General features: G+C 60.6%; 1 protein-coding gene across 4 annotated transcripts in view; it reads left to right on the forward strand.

Moving 5' to 3' along the window:
* The first annotated feature begins 406 nt into the window (after nt 1-406).
* The window catches only part of NFIC (nuclear factor I C), a 44,111-nt gene continuing 27,123 nt past the window's right edge, over nt 407-17,394 (forward strand). For 3 of the 4 annotated variants that reach the window (XM_069877910.1, XM_069877912.1, XM_069877913.1), the window contains exon 1: nt 2,753-2,911. In XM_069877910.1, coding sequence (XP_069734011.1) covers nt 2,882-2,911 — 30 coding nt within the window. In that variant the 5' untranslated portion in view covers nt 2,753-2,881. Of the gene's footprint in view, nt 559-2,752; nt 2,912-17,394 lie in introns of those variants that run through there. The other variant, XM_069877911.1, reaches the window with a different exon arrangement.

Here is a 17,394-nt window from a genome sequence, read left to right on the forward strand (position 1 = left end):
GCGGGCTGCGAGGAGGAGCCGTGCCCGGCCGGAGCGGGGCTTGGCTGGGGGGGGGCGGGGGGGGCTCTGCTCTGCCGTAGCCGCGCCCGGCCCTCTCCCCGCTTGGGTGGTTTGTTTTTTTTTTAATTATATTATTTATTTATTTTTTTTTAAAAAAAAAAAAAGCTATTTTATATTTTTTTTCTTGCCTTCCAAAAATACACCCCCCCCCCCCCTCCCGGCTTCCATCCCAGCCCCGCCGCCCCCGCAGTGCCTCGGGCCGAGCTCCCGCCGCCCCGGCACTCGCCCCAGGCCCGGCCCGCGGCGCCGAGCGCGGCCCCCGCCGGACGGAGCCGCACGGAGGGTGACCGCCCGCGGGGACACGCCGGTGGCTTGGGGGGGGGCGATTGTTACGACCTGAGGGGGGGGGAATTTTTTTATTATTTTGAGGGACATCGGCTATTTTTATTTTTTTTTTTCCGGCTCGGTAGAAAACACACGTTTTAGACCAAAATACCCAAAACCCACCCTCTGCGCTTCTCGCAGCAACTTGGAAGCCCGTTAATTCACTTGGCTATGGTAGGTCCCGTGACACTTTCGTTTTCTACTTCCCCCCCCACCCCGTGCGCGGGTGTTTGCGGCTGCAGCACCGGGAAAAGTTGTGGCTGCGGGGAGGGGGCGGCGGAGTTTAACGGGGGGGGGGGGTTAACCTGTCACTGTCTCCCCTCTCCCTGCCCACCCTCCCGCGGTACAAACCGAGGGGCATCGGGGAGGGGGTGCCCGGGGGAGCTGCCGCTGTTCCTGCTCCCCCTGCCCCCCCCCCCCCATGGTATAAAGGCGGGGGGGTCAGAGGGGAGGGGGTGCGGGGTGAAGCTGCCCCCGTCTCTCCTCCATCCCCGCCCCTCCACGCGGTATAAACGGGGCGGGGGGGGGGGGGAAGCGGGAGCCGCCCGGCGGGGAGGGAGGTCGAGTGGCGGGGGAGGCTCCGCGGGCGAGGGGAGGGCTGGATGGAGCTGAAAATGGCCGCTACGAAAGGGGCGGGGAGCCCGGCAGTCGCACCGACTTGAACTTGGCCGTGACGGCCGGCGGGGTCGCGCTCCGGCCCGCGCCGCGCGGGGCACCGGGGGTGGAAACGGGAATAAAAACATCCCGCCGAGCCGGGGTTTCCCCCCGCGTCAGCTCCCGCAGCCCCCGGGATGGAGCGGGGCGGCCCGCGAAGTTGGCGCCGGGGCGGATTTTCCCGATGCGGGGAGGGAGGCGTAAATCCTGCCCCCCCGGTGCAGCTCGGCTCCCAAAAGTTGAGAGTGGAAATGAGTTTTGCGGGAGCGGGGGCGGAGGGGGGTCCGGGCGCAGGGAAGCCGCCTTCTCCTGCGGGGCTGCAGCTCGCTGTCACAATTAGGAGCCGGGGATTCCCTTTGTTTCTCCGTCCGTGGCTCGCGCCCTGGCTCGCTCGCTAATTACGGTTCATTAAAGCCGCGGAGCTGCGCGGCGGGGCCGGAGGGACAACTTGCGGCTGGAGTTTGCCGGCCGCGGGGCTGCGCTGGTCCCGGCTGGGGGGGGAGGGATGATGGGGAGAACCTGCGGTAATGGGGGGGCTGGGATGGCGCTCCCCCCACCCCAGCGAGCGTTAAGATGCTGCTGGTCCTTAAACGGGGAGACAGGACGGGGGGGGTGGGGGTGGGGGGGAAATAAGCGCCTCTCGGCGCGGTCAAGCGGGGATGCAGGGGAGTGGGAGCTCGGGGGCTGGCGGGGCGCTCCCCACCCCCCCTCCGGTGGCAACATTGTCGAGATGCTGCTGGTCCTTAAAGGGGGATAACGGGAGGGGGGCGAGAAGCGCTCCCCGCGGGGCTGGCGCGGGGGGGACACGCGGGGTGCTCCGTCCTTCTCCCCCGCAGCGAGCGTCGCGATGTGCGGGTGGTTCCAGGACGGGGGGACGTGAGGGAGGGAGCAAACGCCGCTCGGAGGGGGACTCGGGGCTGGCGGGGCTCTCTCCCCCCACCCCTGGTGACAACAGCGCCGTTAAAGGGGGGAACGGGACGGGAGGGGACGGAGGCGCCTCTGGGATGAGCGGGGGCAGCGCGGGGCATCCCCGAGCCGCTGCCCAGAAGTTGCACATGAATCTGCAGGCTTTTTCCCTGTCCTTTCGCCTAATTGGCTCCGTTGATTTGGAAAAGAAATTAATAATAATAATAAATAAATAACAACCAAAAGCTCCAAAACAGCCGAAAACGGGTGCGCTCGCGCAGCGCTGCCCGATGGAGGGGGGGGGCGTCGCTCCCCCGTTTGCCGCTGCAAGCCAAAGGGGGTTCCTACATCTTTAAATGGGATGTAATATTTTGGGATGGGCTTTTTTCATAACGTCACTTCATTCCTCGGTCCTTTTTTTTTTTTTTTTTTCTTCTTCTTCTTTTTTTTTTCATTTTCCCATTCTTCGCTCCCTCCCTCACTCCGCTGCCCTTGCCTCGGATGGAGCCGCGTCCCCTCTGACTGCCCCACCGCCCCGTCCCCCACCGGGGTGAAGAGGAGCCTTTTGCCTCTTTAAAACACTCCCCCCACCCCCCCCGCCCCCCCCCCCCCCCCCCCAAACCAAACAAACACCAACAAAAAGCGCTTTATTTTCCTTGGCGGCGGGAGAATTTTGCTTTTTAATTATTTTTTTTCGGAAGGGGGGCAGTTGGAAGTTGGACCCTTCTTGTTTCCTCCCCAGCCCCCTCCCGCGGGGCCGCCCCCCCCTTCCCGGTTTCCCCCCCACCCCCCCGGGCCCCGCAGAGCAGCTCCGGAGGAGAGAGAGAGAGAGAGAGAGAAAAAACGCCCGGACTGCTCCAGCCTCCGAAATGACTCAGTAACTTTTACGCCTCGAGTCTCAGCCCTGCAATTTGCCACTTTCCCAGCGCGGCTCGGGATGTATTCGTCTCCTCTCTGCCTGACCCAGGTAACCGCCCCCCTCCCCATCCCGCATCCCTCCCCCCCCCCCCCCGAATTTTCCCCCCTTCACTGCAACAGATTTTTACAGTTGCAATGCCAAAAAAAAAAAAAAAATTGAAAAAATTTCCCCCCACCGATAAAAAAATAATCATAACAGGTCCAGGGTGGGTTGAGGCGACTCAGAGGAGCCGCGTTTCCCTCCCTCTTGATTCCCCCCTCCACTACCTTTTTAGTTGGTTGTGTTTTTTTTTTTTTCTTGGTGTGTCTGGTGCTTTTGGGGGTTTTTCTGTCTCTGCTTTCACTTTGGGCGTGGGGGGGGGAGGAGGTTGCATTGTGGTTTGGGTTTTATTTGGGTTTGTTTTTGCGCTACCCGGAGGTGGGTGGTGCAGGGAAGCTCTGGCTTTGGGGAGACACAGTGGAGTGTCGGGGGGGTCCCCATCTGGGAGGCTGCAAGGGGTGGGCTTGGCACTGCGGGTTCGGCCTTGGCTGCGCTGTTTCTTGCAGAGCGTGAAACTTTTTCTTCCTTACCCCCCCGCCCCCAAGCCCAGCTGCACATGGTGGGATGCAATGGGGGGGGGCACAGGCTTTTTCTTCAAAACCCTACAAGTTTGGGACAATTTACAACCGGCTGAGGCATGCCGTATGGGTGGGTGAGAGGGCGGTGGGGGTCGTGTAGGGCAGGATGAAGGGGCCCCCCTTGGTGTCCAGGACAAGGGGCGATGCCAGCCCCCATTTGCGTGAAGGGGAGGCCAGAGGCAGCCCCAAGCTCCATGCGTGGAGCCGCTGGTGTCACTCCAGGCCACGCCGACGTGGCCCGATGGCGCACAGCAGGGTGGCTGTGCCAGGGCCCGTGGTGTGGGCAAGGGGGGCATCTCCGAAGGCTCCCTGAAACACTGGGAATGGCTGCCGGGGGAGACATCAGGGAACCCCATCTTGCCTGCACCATGGCCGCTGCAGCTCTGCCTTTGCTCTGTCCATATTGATCACTGTTATTTATTTAATTATTGAGCAGGCAGCTTCCCCCACTCATAACCTCTTCCCTGCTGGCAGCCGCTGCCTGCTCTGAATCTGGCCTTGAGCTGCACCCGCCAAAGCTCTGCTCCACTGGCGTGGATGCTGCCACCAGCCCCTGTGATTCTCCAGCCAGACCCCAATAGTTGGGCCGGAGCTGCAGGCAGTATCTGGCCCCACCTTGGAGCCTTGGGCTCAGCCGTCCTTTGGGGGCTCGGGGGTCCGCTCTGCAGCCCCTGCCCTGTGCCGGGGGGCAGTGTGCACTCCTGAAGGCGGCACGGGTGGGCAGTGCTGCGGCTGCTCCAGTGACCCTGGGGATGGTGCTCCCCGCCATGTGTTTGACTTGGCAAGGGTCGCGCCTAGGTCTGTCTTTCTGTCTTTTTTATTCTGTTATTCCTTCCCCTTCTCTATTTCCCTTCTCTATTTCCCTTCTCTATTTCCCTTCTCTATTTCCCTTCTCTATTTCCCTTCTCTATTTCCCTTCTCTATTTCCCTTCTCTATTTCCCTTCTCTATTTCCCTTCTCTATTTCCCTTCTCTATTTCCCTTCTCTATTTCCCTTCTCTATTTCCCTTCTCTATTTCCCTTCTCTATTTCCCTTCTCTATTTCCCTTCTCTATTTCCCTTCTCTATTTCCCTTCTCTATTTCCCTTCTCTATTTCCCTTCTCTATTTCCCTTCCCTTTCCCTTCCCTTTCCCTTCCCTTTCCCCTCCCTTTCCCCCCAACTCCATCCTTCACAGGGGTCCCTCCACCTCACTACCATCCCAGTTTCCAGCCAGCACTGGTTGGCAGATCCCATTGTTGCCAGCTCATAGCGCTGGTCTGATGTGCGGAGCTGTGCAGCTGCTGGCCAGCCCAGAGCTGGCAGGAGCCGTTCTGCTCACAAACCCATGCTGTTCCCTACACTTTGCCCAGAAGACTGAGGGGAGCTGGCTTTTCCTTTGCTGATCGTGACCTCCACCCCTCTGTCTTCGTGTGGCAAAGGCTCCGATTTCCCCCTGTCTTGCCCTGGCATAGCCTCAGCTCCGATCCTGCCCAGCTCAAATGGGACCAGATGTCATCTGCACCTACTTGGTCTGGCCCCCACATAGCTCCCGCCGTTCCCATCCCACTCGCACGGCGGGGAGGCTCGCCCAGGCTCGGGAGCCACGGATGGTGATGTGGATACATTGGAACGTGCACGGGAGCCGCCCTTCTTCTGCCTTTGCACATCTCCCCGCTGTTACCACCACTGCCATCTCCTCGAGCCCGGCACAGCCGCTCGGACCCCAGCCACAGCTTGGGCAGCCGTGCATCCTGGACAGATCTGATCCAGGCTGGGGCTTGGCAGCCCAGTGGCACCAAAATAGCCCTGGCAAAGGCATCATCCACGATGCACTCTTGGATGGGGTCTTGGCTGAGTCTCCTGTCAGGCGAGAAGGGTGACTTTTTTACCCTCTTCTGCTCTTTGTCCCTGCTTGGGGACTTCTGCTCTCCTGGCTCACCTCTGTCCCTCCTTGGAGACAGGCTGAGCAGAGGGAGCTGCCTAGGTTAGCAGGGAAGCGGCATCAGCACCGCTGCCATGCATGAGGCCTCACCCTGCCCACAAGGAAGAGGAGGGAGGCTCCAGCTGCCAGAGCTCCAAATAACCCCAGTGCTAAGCACCCGCACGTGTCTCCCTGGGGAAGCATAGCCAAGGAGCTGGAAGTTTTTCCAGTTATCCCCAGCTCCTGGGCCTGCAATGAGGTTGCAGGGGGTGAATTTTGGATGTTCCTTGAAGTGAGATGTGCAAATTTGATGACTGGTGATGCTCCTGAAAAACTCTGGCTCATCTGTGGCCCCCAACAGTCAGCGTGGCACTCCCTGAGCCACCCACCCTGGGACCCGTCGGCTGGGAGCGAGGTGAGGTGGGAGCTGGCTGCAGGTGGTCATCCACCTGGTGTCCCGCCAGGGTCTGGCCGGAGAACTTCTCCTCTCTCCCGCACTCCAAGAGTCCTCTGGAGCGTGGGAGAGGGGAGAGGCTCTCTGGTCAGATTGGCAGGTCAGCTGGCTCCCACCACTTTGCTCAGATGCGTCCTTCGTGCCTGGTTTTGGTGCAGGGGCAGTGCACCCATGCTGCACAACCCAGAGCTGGTTGTCAGGGTTAAACCCCTGCGCGTGTTGGAGTCAGCGTCACCTGGTCCTGGAGGCATCGGGGAGCAGCCTGGCCAAGCTGACTTGGCACAAGCCTCTGTACCAGCAAACACTGCCAGCACTCAGGGAAATGGGCACGCTGTGGTGCCTGGGGGACAGAGCCGGGCCGCAAGAGGCATTGCGGCCACGTGGCCCAGTCACAGCCATGTCTGCTGGGTGCCGAGGGCGATCTCGCCTTTCCCCAGCCGCCACCGGCTGGCTCTGCACATCACCCGGCTGCCACTGCTGGCTCGGGCATGTGGCCATAGTGGGGAGCTGCCTGCTGGGCATGTCTCACCAAGGCATCCTTTGGCAAAACTCCTTCCTGAAAGCACTGTGGCTTTTCAGTGAGAGAGAGCAGCGCCCGTGCTCGCCCTCTCCACCAGTAGCTCCAGCAAACTGGTTTCCAACTGGGAGCTCAGATCGGCTGCCAAAGGATGGGAGCAGCAAGCTGGGCACGGTGGGGAGAGAGAGGGAAGGTTGCAACACCAGTTCAATTCTCCCATCTGCTGGGTGGTGTTTAGGAAGAACAATGAGGCCGTTCTTTAAATGCAGCCTTCGGGAGATCCTCACTTTCCCCACGAGGTGCCTGCTGCACTGTGCTCGCATGGCCCTGCCCTGCCACTCACGCTGCCAAGGACCCTGCTGCTCCTGCCTGACCTGATCTTAAATCCTGGCTGGGGAAAAATAGATCATGTTTTAAGAGTGGTTTATAAAGCCAGATGAGAGGCCTGGGATGGCAGATGGGGCAGTGGGCAGGATAAGGCCTGTTGCACAGGAGACACTGTTGAGTGAGAGCCAAGTGGCCAGTGCTCATGCTGCCCTACTCCCCACATCACCTTGAACTTGGCTGTGGCCTTGCACGATAAATCAGCCACCCTCCTCCAGTGCACTGTGGTGCCCACCAATAATTCACATTCCCAGGCAGCTCTGCCCCTGCCTGCGCTTCCCTCCCTGCCCACAGTTCCCTGCCTTTCCCTCTGCACAGGGAGTGAACCCGCTGCATGCCCAGCGCTGCAAGTGTGCGCGCGCTTTTGCAGCTCACTGAACAAAGCCCGGCCGCTAGGGCTCTGCTCGCTGCCCAGGCATCTTGAAGTGAGCAGGAATAACTCTCTTTGGTGCTTTTTTATTCTCCCAACCCTGCGCAGGCTGGGGACTGATGCCAGGAGCCTGTGTTGACCCAGCAGTTCTTCCCCTCTTGCAGTGGTAGCTGCAGCGTGGCTGGGGTGTGAATGGGGCTGTGCCGGCACAGTGTGGCTTGGCAAGAAGAGGAGCTGTGCTAGGGGTTGTGCTCCCCTTGGCAAGGATGCAGCAAAAAGTGGGAAAAGTGACTCCTCTGGGAGCCCCAGGAAGCCCCAGGACCAAGAGCTTGGGAGCCACAGTGTCCACAGAGTCCACAGTGGCAGTGCAGGATTTCATAGAATCATAGAATAACCAGGTTGGAAGAGACCCACCGGATCATCGAGTCCAACCGTTCCTATCAAACACTAAACCATTCCCCTTAGCACCTCGTCCACCCATGCCTTAAACACCTCCAGGGATGGGGACTCAACCACCTCCCTGGGCAGCCTCTGCCAGTACCCAATGGCCCTTTCTGGGAAAAATTTTTTCCTAATGTCCAGCCTAAACCTTCCCTGGCGGAGCTTGAGGCCATTCCCTCTTGTCCTGTCCCCTGTCACTTGGGAGAAGAGGCCAGCACCCTCCTCTCTACAGCCTCCTTTCAGGTAGTTATAGAGCGCAATGAGGTCTCCCCTCAGCCTCCTCTTCTCCAGGCTAAACAACCCCAATTTGTTCCAGCCTGGGGCTGTGTGAGGTGGGGAGGGCAGGAAGTGGGGGGTTTGCACCCTGAGGAAAGGGGGCACAGTGTCCCCTGCCTGCTTGCCAGCTTTCTTTGCCCAGTATTATCAGCGCCAGCCTTCCCTGTGCCTGGTCCCCAGATGCCACCTACAGCCCAAGGGGTGCCCATCGCTCCCCACCATCACTCCCAGCATGGCTGCTCCTGTCCTAGGGACAGGCTGAGCCCTGGATGACAGAGATGGGGACGGTGGCAGCAATGGGGAGCCTTGCTGGAGGGGAAAAAGGAGGGCTGGGGGGAGGCAGAATATCTCCCTGTGAGGCTGGCTCACTGCCTGCCTCCCCCGGCCACGCTGCACAAGGATGCCAGTGCCAGCATGAGGGGATGCGCACTTGTGGGAAGGGGCCGGAGGGGCTCCTGTCCCCTACAACCCCTGCACCCAAGCCAGGAGGTGCAGGCAGTGCCTCAGGGTGGCTGGGGTGTGATCTGCTCCTCAGGGACCTGCAAGACAGGGATTTCTCCCGTGGTACCTTGGGTGTGCTGGGCAAGGCAGCAAAGGCAATGGGGAGTGGCCAGGGCATCAGCGGGTGTTCAGCCCTTCCAGGTTGGGCTGGCAGCACGTGGCATCACCAGTGATATCCCCCATGGAATGGCTGGGAGCCGCTGGTGGAGTTGAGTCCCTGAGGGGCACAGCCTCATGGAGTGGGGCAGAGGTGCCCTCGTGGGTTTTAGATTACCAAAACACCTTTGAAGGCTTTGGTTCCCCCAAATAGGCACAGATGTGAGCTCAGCCTCCCTCCCTGCTCTGTCCAGCTGGGCACCCTGCTACAGTGTCGCCCTCGGGCAGACGATGTAGACCTCCAGGATATGCCAGCTACAGAGGGTCCCCGTGGGCACCCCAGGGCCTGGCTGACTCCCGGGCGGGTGGCTGGGCTCGCCCTCCGTCACGTCGGCCCTAGGCAGTCGTTCCCCACAGCTGCGCAGCGCTGAGCCAGCTTGGCTGGGACCCAATGCCCTGTGTTGGCCGCCAAGGCTCGGCGCTTCCCAAGTCCTGGAGAGATGCTGGGAAAGGATCCCGTGGCCCAGGTGCAGCAGCGCTCACGCGCCGGGGGACCCATGAGCCAGCCCCTGCCAAGGATTGATTTCTCGGTTAACTCGCTGCTGCTTTAAAAGTGCATTAATCCTCCCTTCCCCGGCCAGCAGCCAGCTCTAATCAGCATTTTGGGCAAAATCCCCAGGTCCAGGCTTTGGGCTGCCCGCTGTGGGCATTGCCCTCCCGGTCACAGCCACTGCGCCAGAATGGGCTGCAGCACCCACAGGCAGTACTGCCTGACACCGGAATTGCCAGGATCTGGCCCTCCTGCTGACCCCTCTTCCCTGCGAGTTTGTTTGAGTCCATGGTCAGGTGGACTTTTTAAAAAATGAAGGGATTTTATATTGTTTTTTAAGAAGGCTTTTGCTTTCCTTGCAAAGGGCCCCTGCATTCCCTTCGCGGGGAAACGGTATTTGACCGGCTGTTGTCCAAAAAAAACCCCCAACATGTTTCTGATCATGAAAAACCAAGAAATATTCTTGCTTTCAGGGGAAAGAAAAAAAAAAAACCCAGCAAGAGAAATGTTGATTTTCCACCCAGACGTTTCCCCTTTCCCCGAAACGAGAGGCGCCACGGATCCCTCTTCACCCAAGGATGCCATCGCAGGGGCACAGTCCTGCTGGGGACACAGTGGATGCCACCCAGTACTTGGCCAGGCACTAGTGGTGAGGGTGATGGCAGTGCCAATCACATCCCCGCTCTCTGCTCAGGGTCCTGGCTGCTCCCACCTTGCACTGGGCATGGTGGGCTGCCAGGGAGGATGGGGAGCACTGGGGTCCTGCCAGCTCTCCCACCCCTCGCAGTGCTTCCTGCCCAGTTCCTCACCCGCCAGGCTGCCTTGCCCCAGTACAATGCACAACCGGGCTGCTTCGTCCCACGGTTTCTTGGCACGAGCTGTGCCAGATTCTGACCCTGCCCTCCTGCCACCCGTTGGCTCCTGCCTGGCGATTCGGGAAAGCGAGCCGACGCGGGCTGTAATGTGACCCCCGCTGCGCTGTGCCGCAAAATCTCCTTTAGTAACCTGTGCACCGGGACAGGCGAGCAGCGCGACGTGAATACCAATGAAGCAGTGCTGGCAAAAAGTGCAGAGTAAAGGGTTTTTGATGGAAATGGCGTTGTACGAGAAAGAGAGCGAATGCGAATGTGCACAAGCGCGTGCCCAGAGCCTATGCCTGCCCGCCAGTCAATGCTGCACGCGGGTGCAGGGCACACACAGGGTTACACATGTGTGACCTAGCGGGTTGGTGACCAGGCATGGTGGTGTGGCAGGGTGCTGGAGCTGTGCCGTCTTGGTGAGGGTGGTGGGATGTGGGTGAGCAAGTGGAGCAGGCTGCAAAGCGCTGGATTAGGAGTGCATGGCTGGGGTGGGGGACTGCAGTGGGCAGCTCCACAGGGGCCAAGGCGCTTCCCATGGCCCAGCAGGTTGGGGACCAGGTGTGGCAGGGTGCTGAGGCTGTGCCATCCCGGTGAGGGTGGTGGAATGGGGGTGAGTGAGCAGAGTGGGCTGCAAAGTGCTGGATAAGGGGTGCGTGGCTGGGATGGGGGGCTGTTGTGGGCAGCTCTGTAGAGGCCAAGGCACTTTGCATGGCCTGAAAGGGCTCTGGCCACAGCCTGGCAGTGAGGAACCGCTCCTCTCCTCTGGTGAAGCGCACTGCTGATCAAAGGTGCGGGCAGGGAGGGAGCAGGCCTGTGTGAGCAGCACCCCTGGCCGCATGCCACCCCACCTTCCCTCTCTGCTCCCTGGGAGTTTGTTAAACAAATTTCTCTAATTGCACAAGCCGAGGAGTTTGCTGGAGAAAAAAAGCCGGGGAAATTCCCCTCCTCTGGGCCACCCCTTCTCCACTTTCCCCGGGGCACCCGGCAGAGCTTGAGCAGGTTCCCCCCGCGCTCCCCCAGCTCTGCAGGCAGCTCCGACCCTGGTGCCTGTGGGGCACAGCTGCTGGGTGTCCTCAGGTCACCCCTGCCGGCACCCAAGATGTCCTCCACGTGCCCTCCTTGGAGCTGGGTCACTTGCGTGCCCTCTGGTCCAGCTCTTGGGGTCAGAACCTGTCCCCTCACATGTGATGACCAGCACCGCTGGCTGCCCTAGCCGGCTGGTGTTCATCGCTTGGCTGAGCCCCCCTGGAAAAGGCCTTTGCGCGCCACCCGTGGGCAGCCCCGACACTGAATCCCATCGGATTAGCGAGTGGATGGGATAAAAGCCTCAATCTGGCGGCGGCTCTTGACCGGGCGGGGGCTGTGGTGGCAGCCCTGCCAAGAAGGGAGGATGCACAGCCAGGCGCCTGCCCCGGCTCCCACTGAGGTCATGGCTATAGATAGCTGGGGAGGGTGTAGCACTGAGGGCAGGATCCATGTGTGCCCTCACCAGCTCCACCGGGATCCTATAGGCACCCACTGCCTCAGGGAGGGGATGCTGCGGGGGCTTTAGGGATGCTGGCGTAGAGGGCAGTGGCTGAGCCAGCCCTGGCCATCACCAGGTCCCACACCGGTGCTGCAGGGTGTAAGATGTGCTGCCACTGGCGTTCCCAGCCCCACCGAGCATCTCCCGGCACCACGTCCCCTCTCTGCCTTCAGCCTCTAGCCGAGTCCCCATAGCCTGGGGCTCCGTGGCTGATGCAGTGACCAAGGGCAGTATCTGGTGGCTGACGCAATGACCAAGGGCAGTATCTGGTGTTGTTTCGCACCAGGTTCCCTTCCTCAACTGCTCTCAAGCAAAAGCTGGGGCATCCCCACCACCCCATGCATGCAAAGCTGCTGGATCGAGGAACACGGGGCCGGGGTTCACCCTGCTTGGCTCCCCCAAAACCAGGCGGTGGCCTGGGGTGCTCCTGCTGGCACCAGGGTGGCTGGGGAAGGCGTTGTTGCTGAGGGCACTAAAAATAGAGTCGGACAGGGATCTTAATGGGACTTTGTGGGAAACATTTTCTCATCCCTGTAAATGAGTCCAGATGCATTAGCGATGACTGCATCGCATCCTGAGGTACGACCGGAGGGAACCGGGACGTGATTTCCAGCCTCCTCGCCTTGTGGTGGTGAATTGGTTGGAGAGGGGAGCTGCTGGCAGCAGCATCAGGGCTGAGCTGTGACCTCGCTGTGTCCTGTGTGTGGGGGTGGAACAGGAGCTGGAGCTTGCCTGGCATCACTTTGGTGAGGACCCTGCCCGCTCAGCTGGTCCCTGTCGCCGGGGTTTCTGTGCCTGGCACCCATGGCCGTGCATGTGGGCACTTGCCGCTCTGCATGTGGCAGGCTGCATGCAAGCGTACATGGGCTGGGGATGGTATCGTGACCCCCAAATCTTAGTGCTTTCTGAAGCTCCTCAGGGCCAGGGATGGAGGACTGAGGTGGTGCAGGAGGCCCCCATCCCAAGGCCAGCAGTGCTGGCAGCGCTGCACCCCAGTGCACCCTGTTGTGGCACTGAGCTGGCAGGATCCAGCCTGATGGAGGGGTTTCCTTCTGCTCCAATGTGGAGCTGGTGGCCGGGGTCTTGGCTCCCAGAACAGCTGCTCCTGCCTGGGGACCTTGGACTCCCCTGAGGTATGGCTAAGGGCCAGCCTGGGCAAGTAGCCCAGGGCGGGTGGCTGATGGACTCCACGTCACGAGGCAGGTTGGCACAACCGTCTCCGTGGTATGGCAGTGTCACTTAGCGGTTACAGCAGCAGCCTGGGAGGCAAGGACAGTCCCACTCCATGCCTCAGTTTACCTCCTGGTGGGGAACAGCATCTGGCATGGGAGACGGGTGCTCATCCCCTGCCCCAGCCCTGGCACTGACTCCTCGTATGAGGGACAATGAGACCAGACACAGCCACCAGCCTCTGCGCTGGGCACTGCTGGAGGCCAGCGTGCCAAACAGAGTCCTTCTGTCCAGGCCAGCCCTTGCTCCAGCCACCTGGAAGGCATCCAAACCTCTCCCGAAATAGGACCCGTCCGGACTCAACCTTTGAATCTCCTCAGGAAGGCTCTGCTGAGCTGCCGAAAGCGGATGAGCCCCCCCTCCCTAGTAAAGCAATCCTGTCCTTCCATGCTCAGGGTGCAGGATCCAGCCATACTTGGGGCAGTGCTGACCCTCTGGCGACACCACTGTGTCTCCCTTTGCTCTCCAGGAGAGCCTGTCGCTGCCCTGTGCCTCAGTTTCCCTAGCCCTAGATGTGGGTTCTTGGCAGGGGTCTGCAGCCCCTGGGGAGCCTGAGAGTCTGAACCGCTGGCACAGCCATGGCACAGCAAACATCATGGGGCTGGGGGCTGTGAACTTTTCACGCCCAGGGCTCCAGGGGCGGCTGATCCACCTGCAACCTTGCTAGTTCTTCAGCAAAACATTGATGCTATTTTTAATCGGCGACTTGCTCCAACCCACTGGAGATTGGATTTGCATCTGGGTGGGCACCACGAGCCCACTGCAGCTCTCCCCATCATGGGGTGTGAGGACACCCCCGGTGCCATCACCTGCCCTGGTGGGCACCTCTAGGAGGGAGCCGGGAACCCCTCTCTGCACCCCAACACGTGGTGCATGACGGAGGGGGGAATTAATCCCCCTCAGAAAGGCCAGGACAGAGCAAGCAGGGCTAAAAATATGTTGAGAGGGAAATAAAACCTCCTGCGTCAGGGACTAAAGGCAGGCTCAGAGCCCTGGGCTCAAGCTGGGTCTCCTGCCTGGTCCTAGCTTCCTTGGTGCTGGGGAGGAATACTGAGCTGAGGCTGCCTGCCCTCCCTGAGGCAAACATGGCGCTGCTGGTCCTGAGGCATCTCTCCTGCCTCAGTTTCCCTCTGCATTCCTGGGTTTGCAAGCTGCCAGTGATCCTGCATCCCAACCCAGCAGCTCCCAGGCTGGGACCCCAGGGTCTGGGGTGGGCAAAGCACTGGATCTCAGGATCTGCCTCAGCCTCACCACCCCTGTAGCTGCAGTCGTCACTGTGTGCCAGGAGCGAGGCTGAGGGGGGAGCAGGCCACCCCCGGGGCCCCGCGCTGACGCAGGACTGGGCGGAGGAACTGGCAGTGCCGGGGCCTGTTGGCAAAGCTTTTTTATTTTCCAGTTCCATAAAACATTTCCCTTCCTTGGAGCCCCAGGGGGATTTGTCTGGGAAGCCACGTGGCCCTGACACTGCTGGACACAGGATGCTTCCCGGGGCAGGGGGGATCTCCTTGGCCTTGGGCCGGGTCTCACAGGGCTTTTCCAGGGCCTCAGCAGCTGCTGTCACATCCTGCCTCTGCTGCGGGCTGGTCTGGCAGGTGCTGTGCCTCAGTTTCCCCATCTTTGGAAAGGCAGCACTGCACCCTGGGGGAAGGTGGGGTCACCCCAGGGAAGCAGCTGAGCCATCAGCTCCCACACCCCGAGGGGGACAGGCAGAGACGGCACCTGGGGAAACTGAGGCACCTGGGGGATTCGAGTTAGTCTGCAGGAAGCCAGCAAGTGGCCCCGGGTGCTCCCACTGCCAGATCTCCCTGCCCAGCACCTCCCAGCACCTCTGATCCCCAGGGCACCCTAACCCCTTCTCTGTGCCCTGGGCATGCTGCTCCCTGGAATGGGGTCTGTTTGGTGAAGCCAAGGACCAGCAACGCCAGTTGTTGCTGCAGGCGAGAGCACATGCGGGCAGACCAGAGGTGGGGTGGTGGGCTCAGGGTTGGGGCATGTGCTGTGTCGCCAGAGAAAACCCTTTTGGCTTCAGTCCACCTGGGCCACCCCAGCAGCCGGCTGCTGGCGGTGCTGCCTCTGCAGGAAGGGCTGTGCTGGCTGGCGCAGGCCCAGCCAGTGCTGGCACCTGAGCCCAGCGCTGCAAAGAGAGCTGCTTTTCTTCCTTGATATTTTCCAAAGCAACTTGCAGGTTCCCTGCCTGCCGTGGCCTCCTGTGACCCGCGGCAGCAGCCTCAGCACACTCCCCACGGCCCTGCTTGCAGCCGCATGACCTGCGAGGGCGAGCACCGTCATCACATCCTGCCCCAGCACGTAGGCACAGGCAGGTGGGCACCGGCCCAGTGCGGGCTGCTCACAGCGCCCAGTGTGGCGACAGGGACCTGCCTGCCTTAGAAGGGCTCAGAGCACCTGGTGGAGCATTTTGGGGCAGCGCTGAATGCAGGCAGCCCGGGGCAGCTTGGTGAGGGGTCCAGGGCTACCATGGTCCCAGATGCGCGGTGAGCACTGGGTGCTTTATGAGCCCATCTGCTGCCTCTCGGTCTGATCCTGAGCAGGGCTGAGAATCAAGGCAGTAAATGAAGCATAGGATCCCCTTTCTGGACTTGCACCAACCTGACTGATGGCACAGGGTGGCCACATCCAGAGCAGGCTGTGGGTACTGTCCAGCTCATACAAAGCCTTGAGCTGTGCACAGATCTTGGCTGGAGATGCTGTTGGCTCTGGGGGCAAAAAAGAGGTCTAGGGAGAAGAGCTGCAGGGAGGTTGCATCATGTGCTGCCTTCCCCTCCACCTGCACTGGTAGTGGCAGCCAGGCTGCCTCAGGCACTGGGGCTCCGTGTCCTGGCACAGGCTGCGAGAGGGGTTTTTGAGCACAGGGCTTGGTCGTCCCCTCCCCAGCTCCAGGAGCTGCTGCAGGGAGCTGGGGGAGAGTGTGGCTGCCACAGCCTGTTCTGCTCCATGGGCAGCTCTGGTGTGATGTGGGTGAGTGAATATAGGGCCAGCACAGCTTGTGCTGTCCCCAGCTGCTGGCCCAGCAGCTTCAGCTGCTGTCACACTCCTTCCCACTGCCCTGTGCTTGCCGTGCCTCTGTTTCCCCACACCCAGTGCTGCGGTGCTGCTTCCCAGCGCCAGGAAAGCCTCCTAGGGATCTGCTGAGAGCCCAGGGAGCTTGGATGCACCACGCTGGCGAGCAGCAAAAATTATGAATTAGCTCTTGTTAATAAATACTTTATGGTGAAGCCAAATAGATTTCCTCCTCTGGAGCAATTATTGTAAAATGGGCTCTAATACGGAGCAGGGCCAGCCCCGGGAAGGGCTGGGTGCTCTGCAGGGCCTAAGTGCCTCCTTCCATCCCCTCTAATGAGCACTTCCCAATCATTTGCATCTGTCTTGGCAACAGGTCTCATTACCGAGTTAACTTATTACCGAGAGCTGCTTCAGCGAACAGTTAAGAAGCGGCTACAGAAGCTTCACTGAGGCCATGCAAGTGTTCCATCCGTGCGCACCCGTGGGCTTCAGCAAAGGGAAACTGAGGCTGGGGCAAAGAACGAGTCTCTGCCCTGCCCCTTTCGGGTACCAGGATTTCAGGATTTTCAGGATTACTTCAATGTCTCCAGTTGCATCTTCCCCTGCCACCACTCCAAGGCTTCCTGTGGGGGCACGGTGCCCAGCACCGAACTTGCCAGCCCCTGCCCAGGCTCGCGTGGCCGCAGGGAGCGGTACCTGGCAGGAGCAGTGGCCAGGGGAGCCGGCAGCGGTTTGGAGATGTGTGGCTGGCTGGCGGGGAGGCTGAGCATCCTTTCATAAAATAAACCCTGTGTGGTCCCTGCGGGGCCGGGATGCAACAAGGTCGCCTCGTCACAGTGGGGATGGCATCTCACTCCTCCCTGTGCTGCTGGGCAGCAAAACCCGCAGCCAGGGGAGCTGTGTCCTCCAGTTCTCCTTCTCCTCCTCTGCCTCCCGCCCACCCCCTTGGAAACTGCTTGGGAATTTCCTGAGGAAACGTTTTTTTCGTTGGAAAGTTCAGGCTGTTTTGCCACGCTTGACTGGTTAGGACAAGGCGCTCAAGTGGAGGATGCTTGCAGGCCTGGCAAACCTGTGCCACAGTGCCTGGCCATGGTGCTCATGCCTGGCTGTGTGTCACTGCGTGGCACAGAGCATCCTCGCCATCCCAAGGTGGAAGGTACTCGCCACAGCCAAGCAGCCAAGGTGCAGAGCCCCAGCACCAGCTGAGCTGATGGTGGGCAGGAGCACTGGGGAAGGCAGCAACTTGTCTGTGCCCCCCCAGATCCTTGGTGCTGCCAGAAGCTGGGAGGAGTTAATCCTGGCACAGCCAGCTCCTTGCAGAGCATCACTGCCTCCCCTCCCTATTCCACAGCAGGATTGACCCAGGACAGAGCCTCAGTTTCCTCTCGCAGCCTCTGGTGTGGAAAGTCCGCGCTCCACCAGTCCCTGGAAGGGGGATGTGAGGTGGCCCTGTGCCACGTCCAGTAGCACCCTCATGCAGGCATGATCCTCCCTGGGTTGTGGGGTTTTACAAGCCCGGGCTGGATGGGGCCCAAGCACAGGCTCTGTTGCCAGATTCCCATCCGGAAATGCCCCGGGAGCAGCCTCGTCTGGGGTATTGCAGCATGTCTCTGCTTCCCAGCCCCACAAAGGAAAAACAGCAGGAGAAACACTTAACCAGCCCTTTGCCGGCACTGCTGGCTGGGATCAGGGACAGCCATGGGGACAAACAGAAAGCACATCCCTGCCATTGCTTCCCAAAGTAGAGCCGAGTGTGAAGCTGGCTGATATCAGCCTGGCTGAAGTGCC

The sequence above is a fragment of the Phaenicophaeus curvirostris genome, chromosome 28 (genome assembly GCF_032191515.1).
Source record: "Phaenicophaeus curvirostris isolate KB17595 chromosome 28, BPBGC_Pcur_1.0, whole genome shotgun sequence".
Classification (NCBI taxonomy): Eukaryota; Metazoa; Chordata; class Aves; order Cuculiformes; family Cuculidae; genus Phaenicophaeus; species Phaenicophaeus curvirostris.